This window comes from Ammospiza caudacuta, chromosome 10 (genome assembly GCF_027887145.1).
Source record: "Ammospiza caudacuta isolate bAmmCau1 chromosome 10, bAmmCau1.pri, whole genome shotgun sequence".
Taxonomy (NCBI): Eukaryota; Metazoa; Chordata; class Aves; order Passeriformes; family Passerellidae; genus Ammospiza; species Ammospiza caudacuta.
The window spans coordinates 6849825-6869117 of NC_080602.1; the positions used below are offsets into that span (position 1 = coordinate 6849825).

General features: G+C 52.8%; 1 protein-coding gene across 1 annotated transcript in view; it reads left to right on the plus strand.

Moving 5' to 3' along the window:
* Positions 1-2983: 2983 nt before the first annotated feature.
* LOC131561688 (hydrocephalus-inducing protein-like) overlaps positions 2984-19293 on the plus strand; it is a 30588-nt gene continuing 14278 nt past the window's right edge. The window contains exons 1-8 of the mRNA XM_058811064.1: positions 2984-3013; positions 4805-4939; positions 6179-6378; positions 9019-9143; positions 10407-10611; positions 11796-11985; positions 15622-15845; positions 17761-17828. Coding sequence (XP_058667047.1) covers positions 2984-3013; positions 4805-4939; positions 6179-6378; positions 9019-9143; positions 10407-10611; positions 11796-11985; positions 15622-15845; positions 17761-17828 — 1177 coding nt within the window. The remainder of the gene's footprint in view (positions 3014-4804; positions 4940-6178; positions 6379-9018; positions 9144-10406; positions 10612-11795; positions 11986-15621; positions 15846-17760; positions 17829-19293) is intronic.

Consider the following 19293-nt stretch of genomic DNA (forward strand, 5'->3'; position numbering starts at 1 on the left):
TTGGTGGGGGGAAGCTCAAACTCTGCCCAAAGCCCTGAGAGCCACGGCTGGTCCCAGCTGGAAGAGCTTCCAAAGCAGCTGCTGTCTCCCAGCTCCTGTGTGGGCACAGATGCAGGCCTGCAGGCAGCGCTGGAGCCAGGGCCACAAAGGTCCCTTGCTGTCTGCAGCTCACTTGGCTGAAGATGCCCCACTGCTGAGGCTCTGTCAAGGAGATGCCTCTGTTTTCTTCTGTGGCGGGCTCTGTCAGCCCAGGCAGAGAAAACAATCAACAGGGAGAACTAAAACCTAGAGACATTGCTGTGCACCTCACTCTTGGTACAGCGTTCCTTTCTTGCATCTCTTGGACTCATCCAGCAGCGATATCTCCTTGCTGTGAGTTCTGAGCGTTGTGCAGGGATGGAGTTCAGGCAGTTCTGAGAGCTCCTCCCCATTCTCTGGAAAGGTCACTGCCTCAATCCAATGAAACGTAAGAGGAAACAAATGCCCAAAGAGCAGAAATCCCCAACCATGTCCCATCCAGTCATGGAGAAGCCAATGGGACAGAGCCATATGGCTGGAATATGTGTGTTCCACTCTGTATTATTAATTCACTGATGCTAAGTATTTCAGCAGGAAACTCCCAGGGCTTCCAGGAATGTCCTAGTGGCTGTGATCACAAGTTATTCACCAGTGCCACTTGTTCGAGAAAAGCCTTTCTGAACAGGCACAACTCTGAGGCTCTAGCTGGTTTACTTTTGCCTTTCAGCTGCTTCCCTCTAAGTTCCAGAGGGAGAAGTTTCTCAGCAGGAAGAAGGAGGCCAGCACTGGGGGGAGTATTCTGCCCAGAATTGGCCCATTTCTAGACAGGAGTGAGACTCGCCCAAAGGTAGCCTTTTCCTGCTCTTTTCCTTTCTGTTTCACATGAAGTTTGAAGAGGGTGTGTGCTTGTGACAGGCTTGCCTCCAGCAAAATGCCTCAGTGTCCAGGTCCTGCTGTCATTGCAAGGTGCTGGGAGTGGTGGACTGGGAGTCCTGATCTGCACTAAGCCAACACAAATACCCTCTGCTGAAGCTGCTGGGGTGTGCTGGAGTGCAGCTGCCATTGCTAAAACAATGGGAGGAAGGCTGGGGACACAGAGGCCCAAAATTGCCCTTTGCCATTCTCCTGCTGAAGGAGCCACCTCTTGCTTTGGTGTGGTCACCATCAAATGCTCGGGGTCACAGAATTCCCTGCAGAGTGGCAGCGTTGGCCTTTGAAGGCCAAGGATCTGCAGGAATTCCTTCAGATGGAACACAACAAATTGCATTACTGCTTTGGGCTGGAACAATGTGTTGGAGCCTGACGGGGTGTTAGATTTTGCAGGCTGCCAGATGTACAGGGGACTGGCCCTAGGCAGAGGGGAGTGGATGTGCTTTGTCTGGATCAGTGCCTACTCAGAGGTGTGTTTAAAGCTGCTTTTCTGGCAGGACTAGCTCGGTATAAAGCACAGTCCAAACGGGTAGGTGACTGAGGTGGGCTGTTGAGCAGGAAATTGGCAGCAAGAGACACGGAACACAATCCAGGTTAAGGATTGTCCTGGAGAGGGGCCTTGGGAACACCTCAGGAAAGGGCACAGCTAAGGGACAGTGTGCTGCAGCCACTCCCTTGAGCGGAATGTGTCTGCTGTGAAGTCACAGAGGAGACCTGCTTGTGTCTCTGCGGTGACAGCAGTGTGGCTGGAGAAGGCAGACAAAGCAGGGCAGAGTTTTCTCCAAGCAATGTCTCTGCTCCAGAAGCATTTGCTGTTGTTGTGTCATTCCAGACGTGCCTCTACAATGGCATGAAATAAGGTTGCAGTAATGACAGGAAAGCACCCATTTAAAGGCCATTGAAAAAGGAGATACCAACTCTACTTTTACCCAAGTTGCTGAGAAAATAACTGAAACTTATCCTCATTCAGCATCCACCTTACTTGTCTTTTTATTTTCAGCTCATTTGTCTTTTTATTTTTGCCTTTTCCTCTCTTTGGAACACACTAACTTTTAAATACAATGAAAAGGAACAAAATGATCAAAGCAAAAGAAAAGTGTTTCTTAGTAAGGATTCAGCTGAGCTGGGGATGTCTCCCTCCCTGAGAGCCAAGGGCACACACACACCCTCTGAGAAAATGGCAATCTTTGTATCCCCTTTGTACCCGGCTGGGGCGGTCCCTGTGCCCTTTGCCATTGGATGGGTACTCAGGAGCTTCCATTCTCTACTGAGCACCAACTTTTCTGTCCGCTCCCTTCTCATCCTCCTTCCTTTTGGTCAGGTCTTCAACCCTGTCCCTCTATTTGTGACACTCAACAAACCAACCTGAACAAATGCAAACCACAAATAACACACAGAGCCAACAAATTCCATTCTTTTGCTTAATAACCTTTTGGCTTCAGCCAAATGTCACCTCATCTCTCACACCTGCTCTGGTCCTGTGCTCTTCTTACTGAAGTCTAAGTTCTAGAGCAAAAAAGATATTTGCAGTTGTGTGGGCCTCGGTTTCCCTGTCTCAGAGTAAAAGACATCCCAAATCCTTTCCCATGGAGTCTCCTGTAAATTCATGGGTTTTACTTACTCCATGAGTGCTCAGTCAGTGCCCCAGAGCTCTGTGACCGCATGGGCACAGGGCTGTGTTTTAGGAACGTGCTGCCTGGCATTCTGGAGAAAGAAACCTGGAGAAATCCATGCCAAAAGAGCAGCTTGGCTTGAGCCTGCTCTGTGTGGCCCAGCAGCTGTGGATGAGCTCAGAGCAGAGGTGGGTGAGCCACTGTTTGCCCAGTGTGGGCTGGGCAGACGTGCTCCCTCGGAGTCTGTACTTCACTGGGGATCAGTGGAAGATTCTCCTGCATGAACCTTCCTCACAGCAGCTGAAGCTCTCCCTGCTCTCTCTCCTCTCCAGCTGCCGTCAGCTGCCCCGAAACAGAGCTGGTTTGGGGTTTCCCCACCAGAGCTGGTATTTCAGAACTTCGTCGCTCGGCAGGTGTCGGAAATGGTGCTGTCTCTCATGAATAAGGACAAGGTAAGTGCTGGCACGCAGAGCTTTAACGCTGTGCTGGAAGAGGAGAGTGCTGTCATTCCCTCAGTGTACAGCAAAGCAAGTTATCTGCTGCAGCACATGCAGAAGAAAATGTCTCAGCACCTTCTTCTGCAAGATGGTGGAAATCTTCCTGTGCTGGGAATTGTCCCCAGATTTTTGCCAGGCGTTGATGGTGTCTATCCCAAAGGAGTTTCCTTCTCTTGAAAGCTCTGGATTGACAGGAATGTTGAGGGCTGTACAGTTCTTACCTGCTCTCATGCTTTGCCTTGGGTCTATAGCACATCCTGTGTGTCCTTGGTTAATCTTGGCTCCTGGTAGGAATCTCTGCCTCTCTCAGCCAGTTTGGCTCCCTTTGTGCAGCTCACAGGCAAAGCTCCGGGGCTGAGCCTTCTGCACTTTATGCTGGAATCACTTCTCATTAATGGCATTGGCCCTGCAGGAACCGTGTTCTGCAAGAGCCCTGCAATCAGAGTGATGGAGCAGAAGCAGTGAGAGGCCTTCAGGTTCCACTTGAGGCTCCTGCTCAGCTTCATCCAGCTCTGCTCAACTTTTCCAGAAGCAACACGGTGCTCTGCTTTCCCTTTGCAGAAGCACAGCACATCCAAAGCCATGTGCTCCTGGAGGTTTCCACCTTCACCTGAAGAAATTGGCATTGTTTTGCAGTTTCCCAAGAGAGCTGAGAGGGAAAAAGTTGAAAAATGTCAATTGTGTTCCACTGTAAAGAGGAAAACTTGAGACCATTTGAATTTCAGTCAGGGAAACATTTTCTCAAGTGAGGCTTGTGCCAAGAGTGGGCTGGTGGGAGGAGACAGGAGGGAGTCCAAATCATCTGGTTTAGACTTTTGGAGAGCATTTTGGTGCTCAGGGGTTGATGAGATCAGTGTGCTAGAAAATGCATGTGTGCTGTGCATGTGTACCCCAGAGGGCCGAACCTGGCCTGCTGGCTGCAGGCAGGAATGCCCAGCAGCCCAGCTTGCCTGCACAGGCAGCAGGAAGCCCTGGAGAGCCAAGATTGGCTTTTCATACTGGAACCACACTGTCAGACAGTGCTGGCCCTGTTTCTCCAGGCAGAAAATGCCTCTGAAGCCCCATGGTCAATAGACACCGCCTGTCTGTGTTTCTGTCACTTTTGGCAAGCTGGTTGCTCTCATGGTTTTATGATTCTTGCTTGCTGCTTTGCTGCCCATTTAAATTCTCTTTGCCATCTCCTTGTTTTAGGGATTGTCTTGCTGTGTTCATTCCTTCTTTTGCTTTTCAGGTTTGCTTTTATTCCCAGTAAGACCACAGTGTTTGGTCTCCTGTCTTGCTGCTCTGCCTGCCTGACTGTATCCCCAGAAGTTCCCTACCCAAACCTGATCTGCTGGAAGGGAATTTCTTCCTTCCCCCACAGAAATGGGCTGGTTTGCTTTTAGGTAGCACATTCCCCCTCTGGAACATGACCACTTCATGGCTGTGTGCAGGCAGAAGCCAGCAGGTTTTTTGGCCTTGTTGAACATGCAGGTGACTTGGTTCAGGTGCTGTGTCTCCATCCTGCTGGTGCTGACCTGCTCGGCCCTTCCTTCCCAGCAGGCGCTGCCCTACTGGCCCTGGCCAAAATGCTGGAGCCAGAGAGAAGGGATTCAAGTTCAGCCTTGTGAATGATGTGCCTGTGCCTGCTCAGCTGGAAGTGCTTTGGAAAAGGGGCAGGGGAGGGATGTTAGCAGGGCATGGACAGGTCTCCCCTCGTCCTGTTTCCACAAGTGGCAAAATCATAATTTCATGTCTTTGCTGCAGTTTCTTCACGTGGTGAAGGTCTCCATGGAGAGCTCACCTTACTTCCAGCTGGTGAGCTCCAGCGATGCGTACCGTGCCGTGCCGCCGGGCGCCTCTGCCCCTGTGCGCATCCGCTTCACCCCCAGCAAGAACAAGGTGAGGCTGGAGGAGCCAAAGCACACAATGATCTCCACAGCCATTGTTTTCCCTGCACTCTGGCTCCAGCCCATTGCATGCTGTGAGCTGGGCTCCAGGCGTGGGCAGGCAGCCTGCAGCCAGTCACACCTTGGCACTGCTGGCAGGCACTGCAGCCAGGCCTGACAGGCTCTGCTTGCCCTCCCTGCACACTGCTGAGCATTGCCAAGGGAAGATGCACGGGAAACAGGATGAAAATGACAGAGGGCTCTTGATAGATGTTGGGCCATCTCTAGGTCCAGTGGAAGGGGTTTCATTCTGATGGAAAACACCAGAGGAACAAAGAGGTCAGAGAGCTTTCCTCCTTCCTGGACTGCCAACAGCTTCCCTGCCTGCCCCTGGGCTGGAGCACAGCCGGTGCTTTTTCACCCCCTCTGTTGTGCAGCCTGTCAGCTGTGCTGTCCCAGAGCACAAGTGAGCATGGCACAGCTGCAGGGCCAGGGCAGAGGATGTGCTGTGCCCGTGAGCCCGGCCTGGCACAGGCACACTGGGCCCTGGGTGCCCTTGGTCAGCAGGAGGTTGCTGAGCTGCAGGGCACTTGGACACCTGCCTGAAGGAGCTGGTGTAGGGCAGGTACAAGCTGCAGGCAGAGCTGTGAGCCCAGAGCCCGTGGCAGTGACACTGCTGGGGCTCTGTCTTCATGCCTGTCCCTGTGCTTGCTCTGTCAGCTGGCACCCATTCCGTGCCAAAGGTGCTTTTGCGGGGAGCTTTGAACAGCAGTGCTGAGGCCCTGGCAAGTCTGATCTCAGTGCTGGGTGCAGGCCAGAGGTGCAGGATGTCTTTGGGTGCAGCTGTTTTCTCCTCTTCCTTTTGCTGCTCAGAGTCAGTTGAACACTTTGTCCTATTCTCAGACAGTGGGAACATAGAACTGTAAAGAGCAATGTCCTGTGTTCCCCAGCTCCATGTTGCTTAGAAAGGGGCTTAGGAATTCTTTAACATCATTAAAGTTTAGAGTAGAAATGATGGTGGCCTAGGGCTGTTATCTGTATGACCCAAGTGACACAAGAGCTGAATGCCACTGAGACGGATTTTGCAAAGTGCGCAGGTGCCTTTAAAATGTGACATAGCAGTAGAACTTAGTGTTCATGTGAGGGTGCAATAGGTAAATGGATGCCCTTGAAGGGGTATAGGAAATGGTTTTTCTTCTGCCATGGGGATGGCACTAAATGTCCTGTGCTGAGCCAGTTTCTTTTCCTGCAGGATTATTGCCACGAGCTGGTGTGCCTCACTGCAAGGGAAAGGATCGTTGTGCCAATTCGGGCCATTGGTGCCCGAGCTGTGCTGGACTTCCCTGCCCAGCTGGACTTCTCCAAGTGTCCAGTCAAGGTCAGCACCCAGCAGACTCTGCTGGTGCGCAATGTCGGTGCCCGGGCAGCTCGGTACCAGCTGAGCACGCAGAGGTGAGGCAGCTCATCTGTCCCTGTGCAAAAACCTTTGGGTGAGAGCGGAGTTGGGAAAGAGCTACAGAAGGAACCAAGCACCGGATCTGCTGCCCTGCAGCCTGGCTGGAAGTGAGCAGGATGGAAGGCATCTGCTCTTGCTTTCAGTGGCCTTGGAGCTTTCTGTGTCCCAGATTTCCTGGAGGCTGCTGGAACATGTTGGGAGCTGGCTTGCACCCTGCTGAGCACAAGCAGCTTCAGAAATGCTTCCTCAGCACTGTCAGCCAAAGAGAGCCATTCTCTGGGAGGCCACAGGCACGTGGCTTTGCAGTGATCCTGGAGGGGACCTCTGGAAATCATCTGAGCAAAGACACTGCTCAAAGCAAGAGCAGTGTCTGGGGGTTGCAAGGTGCCATTGGGAGACATGGACCTGTCTTTAGATGCCTTACAAGAAAACAAACATGTCAATGGACCTAGTTATAAAAGCAGAAGAAAACAACCTTTTAAAACCCCCTCCATACCTTATCTTTTCTGCCTGTCAGGTGCAGTAGTGATTCATTGAGAGGATGGATCTAACAGGATGAGAAGTGTCTTAAGGAGCAGCTGACAATTAACAGAGAAAAGCCCAAAATTTAGCTTTCCAGGCCCACCTCTTGACAGCGATTTTAATTTGGTTCTTACAGTGTCAGGGATGTCTCCTTCACAGCTCTTCTAGCTGTGGGCTCAGGGAACAGTTTAGTGGTGTTGGCCGAAATTCAGAGGAGTTAAGTTTAGCTGTGGAGCTTGTGTCTTTGGGTCTTGGGGAGCCAGGTGTGTGTGAGAGATGACTGCTAGAGCAGGGACAGAGGAGTCTGGTGGGTAGAGCCCAGGGATGGAGGCGATGCGGGGGCTGATTTGCACTCAGTTTTTCAGTCCTGACAGCTGAGTCCTGAACTTGGCTGGATCCTCTTCTCCTGATAATTTGAAAAGAAGAAGACACCTTCTTTCTCAGGCAAGCCCTGAAGTCATCCCTGGAATGTTATTCCCATCCTGCCACCTGAAGGCAGGAGCATGTAAAATGGGGCAGGAGTGGGAAGGGAATGGAATGGAAGGCAGTGCTGAAGCCTGGCCAGGGATTCCCCTAACTGGCAGCTTCTCTATTGCGGTGAAATTTCTGGCCAAAGACTAAGAACAGAATGCTGTGCCTTGCCCCCAGCAGGCCCTGATCCCCCCAGCCCCAGCAGAGCTGCAGCAGTGCTGGCATCAGCCCCGGGGCAGATGCAGGAGCACGAGCACTGATCTGGCTCTGGGGCTGCTGGGGCCTTGTCTTTCCTCCCCTCCCTCCAAAGTCTCACGTCCAGCACATGAACATTGCTGGCCCAAGGCTTCTCCATCATCCAGCAGTGATGTTCTCACCAGTGGCAATGGGAACAGGTCAGCCCATAATTACAGCAAGAGGTCCTGAATGAGCAGAACCTGAAGCGAGTTCATCAGCTGTTACTACTGACATGAACAAAGTTCAGCTTGCCAAATGTTCTCTTTGTTTTTGTGTGTGATGCATTCATCAGCAAAGTCCCCAGAACACATTTGAAGTGACAGATTGACCAGCAACAAAGCACCAAGGCCAGGAACTTTTGTTTCCTCACTGGGGCTGTAGAAGGGCACAAAGCCCAGCAGCTGCTGGGCAGAAGCACATTTCCCCTGAGCTGTCCCTGAGCATCAAAGCACAGAGTCTTGTGTTTGTCAGGCAAGAGCTGTTTACCTGGTGACTAAATCCTGATTGCTCCTGTTAAATCCAAAGTGCACCAACGCATCTGCATCATTATTTCCAACACATTGCACAGAGTTTCTCTGCTGGGCCAAGCAAACAGTTACCAGCCTGCATGACAGCCCAGAGTCCCAGACTGCATTGCTGGCAAACACACAGAAACCTCCGGTTCTGCTTCCTTGATGTGCTCCTGCTCATGGTGCTTCATTTAGCTGGGATTGGACCCTTCAGACTGTAAATGGCATCGTCCTTTTGGGTTTCCATGTCACTGTATTGCTCTAGTCTGCATTTGCACTCTTTCAGAGTTTTGATTACTCCTCTTCTTAGAGCAGCTTTCATTGAAATGCCTTTAAAAGTTGCCCTTTTTAGGCTAAATCACGATGATTTCAAGGTAAAATAAACCAAAGAAGCACACTGCAAATTCAACAGGAACTATTCCTTGGTCTTCAGGGAAAAGTTCCTTCTCCCTGTCTGATTCCTAGGCTGTAATCTCCCAGGACAGGGAGTGCCCTACCATTTGCATCTCTTGAGATGGGATTTGTAGGCAGCAGGAAAAGAGAAATTCCTGAGGCAGTCAGTGTCAAGTTGTGCATGCAAATAGCTCTGAACCCTCTCTGTGCTTTTCACAAACCATTCTCTGATGGGATTGCTGGCAGTGGGAGCCTTGAGGCTCATTGCAGAGAGCTGGATGCAGAGAATGGGGAGCTGAGGCCCTGTTACCCCCAGGGTCTTGTGAGGGCTGGATCTTGTCAGCAGTGGCTCAGTGGCTGTTTGTGATCCTGTCTGTTCTGTCTCTTGTGCTGCCTGTGCTTGGTTTGCTCCCTGCTTGGCCAAGGGAGCTGCAGGGAGCTGCAGTGCAGCAGGAATCTCATGGCCAGGCGTCCCCAGGCCTGACCCCTCTCTCTGTGTTGCAGTCCTTTCTCCGTGGTGCCGGCCACAGGAGCTCTGGGCGCTGGTGACACCGTGCAGGTGACAGTGGCATTTCACCCGCTGGCCAGCGGTGCCCATTGCGGCTCCCTGGCCGTGTGCTGCAGCTCAGGTGAGTGCTGGGCCCTGCAGGGCACAGGACAGTTCTGCACATGGCTCCCTGCTGTCCATCCCCTGCATTGCCTCCAGAGGTGCCTCCCCTGTTCAGCCTTACCCCAAAGCAAACTGAGAACTCCTTGGTGTTTAGGGGCTTGAGAAAGGCAAAGATTTTTGACTGCTGTTTTGCTGGGACTTGCTGAGTGGAGGAAGGAGGAACTCTGATTCTCCACTACCATGTGGCTATGCCTGGGTGAAGTTTTATTTGATTCCTGGGCAGTGCTGTAGGTGAGGTCTCCATCAGACTGTCTCCAATGCAATGGATTTCTTGCACACCTTTGTCCCATATGCTGCTTCTCCATTGGCTTGTCACAGGCCCTTTTTCTGTGTGGCCCTTACACATAGATGTAGTTTCTGTCTAACAACATTTTCAGGCCTTTAAGTTCCTTTTTTGTGACAAATCAAAACAATTTTTTCCCTGTCCCCATTTCCCAGGCTGTTGAAGCTGTTGCAAACCTCTCACATCTATCTCCCATTTGATTTCTAGACTGAGGGATCCCATTCAGTCTTAATGTAGAAACTGCTCTGTACTCACTGATCTTTCCTTTGTCCCTTTCTTCTTTGATTTGCAATGCTCCAGCTTGGTTTTTCAGATCAGAACAGTATAAAATATTTAAAGACTGATGTGGCTGTGGGTTTGGACAAGGAGATGATTTTCACGGTGCTCATTCTGTAGTGGTTTGTCACATTGCAGAGCCAGGCTGGTTGTGTTTCCTCACCTGTGTCCCCTCCTGCTGTGGGCTGTCACTTCACTTGTTCCTCTGGGCCTCCTTTTGCTGCCCAGCTGCCCCCAGGCATATTTGCTGGTCAGCAAGAAGGGATCCAAGGGATCAGGAGTCTCCTGGGATGCCCAGGGAGAGCCTGGGCAAGGCAGGACTGAGCAGGGCTCCTCAGCCCTGTCACCTGAAGGACTTGGATGCAGAAATCCTGGTGATCTGAGTGGGTCACCGGAGCACATGGACCAATCTCCCTGTCCATCCTGTCCCCTTGGGGCCAAATCTCTACAAACACCCTCAGAAATAAGGTGTTTTAGGAGGTGCCCAGGACATCCTCACGCTGTACACACAGAGCTGAAGGATGTGATCAATGGGGTGGTCCACAGAAGTGCTCCTTCAGCGCAAAACTGGGACACTTTCTTCTGTGCCCTGTGCTTTGCTCTGTCCCTTGTGCTTCCATCAGCCAGTGAGCTGAGCAAAGACTCCCCTTTGCTTTGTTCCAGGTGAAGAAAGAATCCACACAAAGCTCCAGGGAGAAGCTGTAGATGTCAACATTGGGCTGAGCCCAAATTCCGTGGAGCTTGACAAGACTTTCACCAGCATGTCAAGCCACAGAACCCTGTTCATTGAAAACAGGAGTAACATCACAGCCCACTTCCAGTGGAAGGCTTTTGCTACTGAGGAAGAAGAGAATGAAGCGAAGAGGAGGTTGGTTTGAAAGATGCATTTCAGTGAGATACAGGCCCAAGACTGAAACTAACGTGTGGCCTCAGGGGATGTTGGTGCTTTTGAATGGTTTAGGCCAAGTGAACCATGCCCGGCACTGGGGTGTGTGTCCCTGGGCTTCAGGAGCTCAGCACTCAGCATTCCAGGTCATTTATACTCCAACCAGGGATGGCATTTTGGGAAGGAAAGGTTGATTGGGATGACTGGATTTCCTCAGGTTCTAATTGGGCTCTTGTCTCTCTTCTCTTCTTTCTACATGACCTGGCAACATCCTTAAGCATTTCCTGAGTTGCCAGTCCCTCTTTCCAAAGGTGATACAGCCTCTTTTTTCCCTTTAGTTCCTTCAAAATCTCCTTGCCCATGCGGGCTGGTAGTGTGTCCCTGTGCTGCTGTCAGAGAGGTTTTGTGCTCTCAGAGCAGAGAGGATTTTTTGTGAGAGAAGATAGTGCAGGATCCTTTCCCTCTCAGGACATTCTAGTGCCATGCACTGGGATGGGATCCAAAAAGCTCTGGCTCATGGAAAGGTCTCTCCAGGAGTTTGCTGTCTCCCTCCCGCACAACAAAGTTCCTTCCCCTCTCAGAGCCTCTGTTTTCATGCATATTGCATATAAAAACTTGAATGTCCCTGAAGGGATTCGGTGCCTGAATTCATCAATTTCCTGTGGAAGTGCTCTGGGATGCTCTTGTGAAAGGCAGAGTAGGGAACGGGGCAGGTCCAAACTGGAAGAAACAAAGAGTGATGCTGGTAACACGTAGCTGCAAGCCAGCTTTGTCTCCCCTTGCCAGGGAAATGCTGCAGTGGGTGCTCTGTGATCTTTCTGTGCCCCCCCGAGCAGCTCAGTGGGAGGAAAAGCCACTTGAAATGGCTGGTTGATTCTCCCTCATCTGTGGCAGAGGCTTTGAGGCAGGAGGCTCTCTGGAGGGATGCTGGCTTTGCAAACCTCTGCTGAGCTTGCAAGGATGGAGTGAAACTCCCTGCTGGGCCAGGGAACAGCAAGTTGTCCTCTGATCCCTGTGGGACCCTCGTGGCTTGGGCTCAGCCTTTGCTGGGGAGCTGCTGCTGCTGCTGCTCCTCAAGTGCTTTGCTCTCTGGCGCTCACACTTCTCTCTGCAAATCTGTGGCTCATGAAACCATCTGCTGGCCTTGTCTCTCCCTGGGGCTGCAGGCAGTGCTTGCTGCGGCCGCCCAAAGAGGTGTCTCAGGAAAACTTCCCAGAGGAGAAAGAAACAGAGAAGGTGAAGAGCTTTTGTGGAGATCACAGTGCCCTCCTGAGCAGCATGGACAAGGAGAAGATGGTAAAGGTGCAAGAAGACCCCATGCTGTTCTCTGATGACATTTTTTTCCTTGAGCCAATGGTAAGTGATAGCTGAGAACATTCTCTTCCTCCTCCTCCTCCTCCTCCCACCCACCCTACTCCCTACACCCACCCCTTCCCCGGCTGCGGTCACTGGGCAGATCCTCAGCTGGCTCCATGTGCTGGCAGGGAGGACATGGAGTTTCTGGTGAGGCTGCAGGGCTCGCTGCTGAAAGCATTTGTGCCCTGCAGGCTCCAGGCAGGGCTGGGAGCCTGACAAAGCCCAGCTCTGCTGCCAGGCTCGAGCTCAAGGCACTGCCTGCGTGTCCTTGCAGTGTCCCAGGGAGCAGTTCTTGTAGGCAGGGGCTCCCCTGACACGTGGGGCTCAGCAGAGGCTGTTGGAGCACTGCCAGCTCACACACTGACCTGAAGCTTGCAATTGTTCCCTAGCAAAAGGAGGCCAAATTCAGCCCAAGGTTAATGACAGAAATGCCAATCCCCTCCTGTAACCATGCCTTGCACTATTTCTGAGTGTCCCTTCCAGCGTCATCTGTGAGCCTGGACACCAGGGTGGAAGGTTAAAATGGGCCTTTGGAGTTGTCCTGCACACAGGGACAGAAAACCTTTTCCTTTTCTGGTGGTGCAAGCAAACTGCCACATGCTCCCATCAACCAGAGCCTTGATTCTGAGTACTGGCATTGTGAGAGATGATGAATGCCTGGTGTGTGCACAGTGGAACACCCTTCTCATCTTGGAGTAAACCCTAGAATAATCCCAACCTCTGCTTTCTTTCAGTAGAGGTTAAACTAATATTTTTATTTCCAAGGAAGGGGATCATGTTCTCTTCTTGGTTACAGCTATGGCCCATCTAAGGCCAAGAGCCAGCAGGGCACAGTGGCAGTTGCATCCCACTGTAGCTGACAGCAGCATGATGTGCCCAAGAGCTTGTGTCAGAGCAGCAGGAATATTGTGGAGAGTGGGAGCTGACCAGCTGAGCATTGAGAGCTGTGTTGGGCTGGGTTTGGAGTGTTTCCTTGGCCCCTTGTGTTGTTCACTCATCACTGATGCTCTAAACAAAGGCTTACAGGAGGGTGGTGAAAACAAGAATGTGAAGTTTGCAGACCAATCTTTTGCTGTCCCTTTCTGGTGTAGGAGGGAGAAATCAGGCCGAATTGTTCAGCTGAAATCAAGGTGACCTTCAAACCCCTGGAAGCACTGGAGTATGGAAGTGTGGCTTACTGCAGCATCTCAGGTGCAGCTCCTTTGCCCTGCCTCTCTCCCCCTCAGTGAAGCCATGGTGCCAGCCTGAGCCCACTGGGCTCCCATGGAAGTGCTGGGAAGGGTCCCTGGTCAGCAGGGCAGTGCTGGCACATCCCCCCTGGCCCTGCAGCTCCCAGGGAGTCTCCCGTGCCAGGCCAGGGCTCAGAATGCTGTGTGTGCCTGAGTGATCCCAGAACAGCCCAGGCAGTGCAGGGAGAGGTTTTCATGCCGTGGCTTTGCCAGCATTCCCTCAAAGGCCAGAGAGCTCCAGAGCAGAACAGCTTCAGTGAACAAGGACTCAGCCCCTGCAGGACCCTGGCCTCCAGGATGGCTCCATTTGCCATGGATCCATCATCAGGGAGCAGGAGCTGAGTTAGAAATGGGCTCCCTGAGCCTGGACCACCTCCCAGTGCCCAGACAGCAGCAGAGCAGAGGGGGCTGAGCCCACTGAGCCCGGGCTGTTGGTAGAGGGAGCAGCCTTGGCCAGCAGCTGCTTCTCTCCCTGTGTGGCAGTTGTCACCTTGCAGCTCTCAGTCTGTGGCAATAGAACACAGTGCTGAGTGTCACAAGGGGAGCACCTGGGCAACAAAGTCCTGTGCTCCTGGGCCAGGGAGTTTGGCAATTGCCAAACCCTGTTGGAGCTTTGTGCCTGCACTGAATGGATTTCAAAGCTCCTCTAGGTGCAGGGGAAGGAAACCACAGAATCACAGTATGGTAAGGATGGAATGGACCTTAGAGATCATCTAGTCCCAAGGCCCCTACCATGGGCAGGAACACCTCCCCATAGAGCAGGGAGCTCCAAGCCCCATCCAGCCTGGCTTGGAACACTTGCAGGGCTGGAACCTCCACAACATCCCTGGGGAACCTGCTCCAGTGCCTCACCACCCTCACAGGGAAAATTTCTTCCCGAATATCTCACCTAAATCTCCTTTCTCTCCATTTCTACCCATACCTCCATGGCCTGTCACTACAGGAACCAGAGATGTTTTAAACTCAGCAAACTGGTGGCTCAAATTGGAAAGCAGCCCAGGGAATGGGTTAGAAATTGCAAGTCAGCCTCAGGGGATATGTCCTGAGGGAAGAGAAGGGTCCATATCTTCTCCTGCAGCATCAGGAGCTGGTTGCATCCAGCTCAGAGTCGGGGACTAGCACTGAGGCAGCCTGGAAAATCCAGTGTAGCAGAGGGAATGATTGTACTGCAATGGACATCTCTCCCCAGGCTGTGAGAGCAGGCTGCCCCTGCAGCTCAGAGGGGAAGGCCAAGGACCCTTGGTTGAACTCAGCTCTCATACTCTGAACCTTGGGAACGTTTTCGTCAACACCCCCCATGTCTATGAGGTGAGCAGCAGGGCTTGGAATGGATCCTGATGGCTCCTGAGGCAGCAGCAAGCCTGGTGCAGCTGTGGACTTGCTGCCAACCTGGGCAGCTGTGAGCAGGGAATATTTGATGGACTGCTCAAATCTGGGGGGACACAAAGGTGTGTCAGTTGTTCCTGAAGCCCCAGTCCCTGCCTTTGGGCAGCCTTCCTTAGGGATCAGCTGGGAGGCTTCCTACAAAACAACTCCTTGGCCCATGAAACCAAGCCTGGGTCAAAAAGCTGCATGTTCAGAGGCTTTTGTGGCAGTGCCAGACACAAGGCACCTTTGGACTGGGCTCTGCAGAAGCAGCTGCACCAAAGTGGCTGCCTTTGAGCTTCAGCCCACTGCCAACAGCTGCCAGCCAAGTGTCTTCTGCTTATTGCTGCAATCACAGGAAATCCTTGGGAGTTCTCTCCCTTGCTGACCAGTCCCTCACAGCACTTCAACCTTGGTGCATCTCTGGCTCTAGAAAGAGAAAAGTGTTCCTGGGAATAAAGCAAAGGGTTTTTCTACCTATTTGTCTCCCCCCCAGTAGAGTCAAGCTTGCAAAAACTTCATGAGGCACTGCATCATGGCAGACACTTTCAAAATCTTGGCTGTGGATGGGAAAGACACGCTGAGATTTGTTACAAACGATGGTGCTCTCTGTACGTTTTGACGCTGATGCCTCATTCTCAATGTATTGTTTTCATGGTCTGGGAAAAGGTGAATGAGCAGATGGTGCTGTTGGAGCTGTGCTCACTGGGGCAGCAGCAGCTCTGGGGTGATTCCCTAGGCAGCTGCAATCAGCCCACGTTGCTCTCAGCGCCAGCTCTCAATGCGCTTGGTGCTGCTGGGCAGAGGGGCACTGCTCTGTGTCCATGGGATAAGCCCAGGGTGACTGCAGTTCTGTGGAGTTGCCACTGCTCTGCATGAAAACCCAAAGGCAGAAGTTGTCCTGTTGAATCTTTGGACTTCTGCCATTCAGCAGCACAAAACATCTTCTGCCTTTTCTGGGTGTTCATTGCATCATTAGACAATAACTCACAAGAAGGGGAGATTCCACACGTATTTCCATTTTGCTCTCTTGCTGCTGCAGGTGAAACTGATGAACCAAGGAGCTATTGATGCTCCCTTCACCTGTCTCCCTTCAGCCACCAACCTGGGTTTGTGTTTCAAGTTTGCCCCCGAGGAAGGCATCATTGCAGCAGGTGGGAGCCAGAGTGTGCAGATCTCCTTCAGTGCCACCGTGCTGGGGAGCTTTGAGGAGGAGTTCCAGTTCAGTGTGGCTGGATCTCCTACGCCTGCCATCCTGACCATCAAGTAAGGACCCTGGGAGCTGGGTGGGCACATCTGTAGCTGTCTCTGGGACATCCCCCACCTGCCTCCTTTTGGGGTGGAGCAGAGGAGAAAGGTGTTTCCTGAGGTCTGAATCTCTGCTCTGCCGCTGGCATTGCTTTGGTGTCAGGCTGCCTCCTGCCCTGTGTGGTGGCTGGGAGCTGGAATGACTCGTCCCTGCAGGGATCTCCCTGTGCCTTGGGCCATGGCAGGCAGTGGGATGGATCAGCTTTGGGCAGCAGCTGCTCTGGGATGTCCCACCTGAACACCCAGCAAGGCCCCCAGGGCTTTGCAGATGGGCCAGCCTGGCTGATTCTGCAGCAGCAGCAGCAGTGTTTGTAAAACCTTGTGTGAATAATCCATGCCAGATGGGCAGCAGCAGCCTCAGCTCACCTCTCATGGCCATGCTGTGGGGCACAAGCTGTGCCCCCAGCTCCTGTGCCCAGAGGGCTCTGGTGCCTCCTTTGCACAGCCAGCAAAGCGCTGATGTGGGAGTCAGGAACTGTGCCAAGGACTTGGGCACCATCCCGTGGGCTGGTGCCATGGCAAGAGACAATCCTGGCCCAGCCACAGGGAGAAGGGCGGATCATAGGGGAGGCAGAGCTCAGTGCTCAGCACCACAGCAGCGTGAGGCCTTGTCCCTGCCAGCCTGAGCCATGTGCTGCAGGATAATGGAGTGGAAGCAGGAGAGCTGATGCTGGCTGCTCTGCAGCTTTGGAGCTGGGCTGCTGCTCTTGGGCAGCACTGGCTCAAGGCAGTGAAGAAATGAAAGCAATCTGCACCTGATGGTACCAATGAGATAAGGGAGATGGGTAAAGAAGAACAAGGAAGTTATTCCTTAGCAAGAGAAAAGTGGTGAGCAGGTCTGCCCATAGTGCAGAAACAAATCTGCTGCCTTTGTTTTTGGAGGAAAAGTGCTGCTTTTTTCATTTGGAAATCAAGAGGGAACCTTTCACCATCAAATAATTGATTCTCCTCTGTCCCTCCCCCAAAATGGCCATGGGGTGTTTGTGCATAAGCAGCTTTCTCCTTGAGCAGGGGCAGGTGTCTCTTGTTGAGATGTGCAGAGCAGAGCCAGGGGCAGTCCTGTGAGTACAATAGAGGACACAGCTGACTGGTTCTTGATTTTGAACCAAAAGGCAGAGTGGGCACTGATTGGCATCAACCATGAAATCAACTGGTGAATGTTGTGCAGCTTCAAGTGCTGATTTCAGTGGATGTTGGTGGCTTTTGGAGTGTGCCTGCTGAGTTCAAGGGAAGGTGAGGTTCTGTGCTAGATTCAGGACAGCCAAGTTTGGTTGTTGAAGCTCTTGCTCTTGGCTGTGCCAGCTGGTGCACTGCTGACAAGCTGGTCCTTTCCTCTAGGATTCATCTGTGCCCTGGGTAGAACTGTTGCTGCTCTTTTCAGAGGATGTTTGGGAATGCCCTGGATTTATATCTCAGAAAGTGTCTGTAATGATTGTGTGGGTCAAACTCTCTTGAGAAAGCTCCTCCATGGGAACAGCAGTTGCAGCTCAGAAGGAGCAAAGCAGGGAAGCTGTGGCTGGAAGGGCTGCTTACAGAAGTTAGTGGGGACACCTTGATGTCCATGCCATTGCAGATGGGGAAACTGAGGCACGGAGCCATCTCTGGGTGTGTGTTCAGGGTCCTTCATGGGACCCCCAGCAACCCGGGGGCTTCTCCTGCCTGCCCTGTGCCCAGAGCCCATCAGGGGCTGTTGGCTGCTGCCCCTTGGCTGGAGCTGCCTCCTGTGCCCAGGGCCCTGTGCTGAGCACACGGGGCTGTGTTGGTTGGAAACCCCGGGTGCCCTGAGCCCGGGTTTTGTGCCCCCGAGCCACGACAGCCGGAGCTTTGCAATGCCTTTAACCGAGCCATTGCCTGCTCTGTCCTCGGCCTGCAGGGGCAGCGTCACTGCACCGAGTTTACACTTCGACCTCGCTGAGCTCGACTTCGGGGACATCTCCTTTGGTGAGTGTTCCCTGGGCTGGGACACAGCCTCAGGGATGTGTGCCTTCCAACAGAAAAGCATCCCTCACTCCTGCTCTGCCCCAGCAGCCTCTTCAGGCTGTGAACTGCAGAGCTGCTGCTGCTGCTGCTGCCTCAGGGGGCATTTTGCCATTGTGAGATCCAGTGGAAGCAAGGAATAGAAAGGCAGAATTTTCTGGTGTCTCTGTGCTGCTTTAAAAGACAGATGTCTGCCAAGGAAGGTGGGAATCTTGCTGCAATGGAAAGATGAGCCCCTCCCTCCAAATGATTATCCCTTTGAAATGACAGGGCTCCCAGGCAAAAGTGTGGGAAAAGGAATAACAGTTCTTTGCTAGACTGTCTCAGGAGAGCACAGACAAGAAGGCAAGAACAGACATTTCCCAGTCCTGTTTTTCCCCTTTGGTGGAGTTCTGGTGACAGCAGGAGGAGCTGTGGGCTCTGGCAGGCCAGGGATCCCCCCCAGCCGGTGCGGGAAGGGAAGGGAAGGAGGAAATGCTCCTTTTGCAAAGCCCCAGAGGGCAGGGGGATGCGGGCAGTGCCCAGCAGCAGCAGCAGCAGCAGCGGGGCAGGCAGGCAGGGTCGGTGCCAGCGCTGAGCTGCAGCCAGGGCAGCCCCGGGCCAAGCACAAACCTCCCGCAGCAGCAGCGGCCGAGCTGCGACCCCCGAGCGGGAGGAAGGGAAGCTCCGCTCCCTGCCCAGCCTCAGCTCCCACTGCACAGCCGCCCACGGCATCACGCCACAACTCCCAAGAACCCCCCAGGGAAAAGCCCAGCCCAGGGCCAAAACCCCCCAAAACCCCCCAGAACCCCTGTCCCCCTTCCCAGACCCAGGGCAACGTTCACTGCCAAGCCTAAAGCCAGAACAATGAAGTTCATGAACTTCTGAAGGAAACTCATTGCCTTTCTTGAGCTTCTTCTTCCCCAGCCTGCATCACCACAGAGGCGCTTGTCAAGTTGACTTTGGAAGGAATGAAACACGAAAGGAAAGAGATGGAAATATGGTTCTGAAGCAGGAGATTGATCCTGCTGAATCAATTTTCATTCCTAAGGGCTCTTCGGCTGAAGGCAGCTGTTGTATTTTTGCTTCTTTGTAACTCTTGACTGTTGTCTGCATGTGCTGGCCTCAGTCTCCTTGGAGGTTTTGACATCTGGGTTTGTCCTTTTTGTGCCTCTCTTGCCTCCCTGCTGGAGTCCCTGCTGGAGCTGGCAGTGGTCACTTGGATGGGCACAGAGAAGCTCTGGGCTGCAGCTGCAGTTGTTTTTCCTCCCCATCTGTGTCCCATTGACTCTTGGTGAGCAGGCCTGGGGAGAAGTCTCCTCCCCACAGAGCTGGCCAGCCCAGCCAGATGTGCAGTGCAGAGCAGGCTGTGGCTGCTCTGCGCGCTCTGCAGGACATCCCCACCATGAGTGGCTGTATCTCTGGCTTTGCAGGATGGAAAGCAAATCTC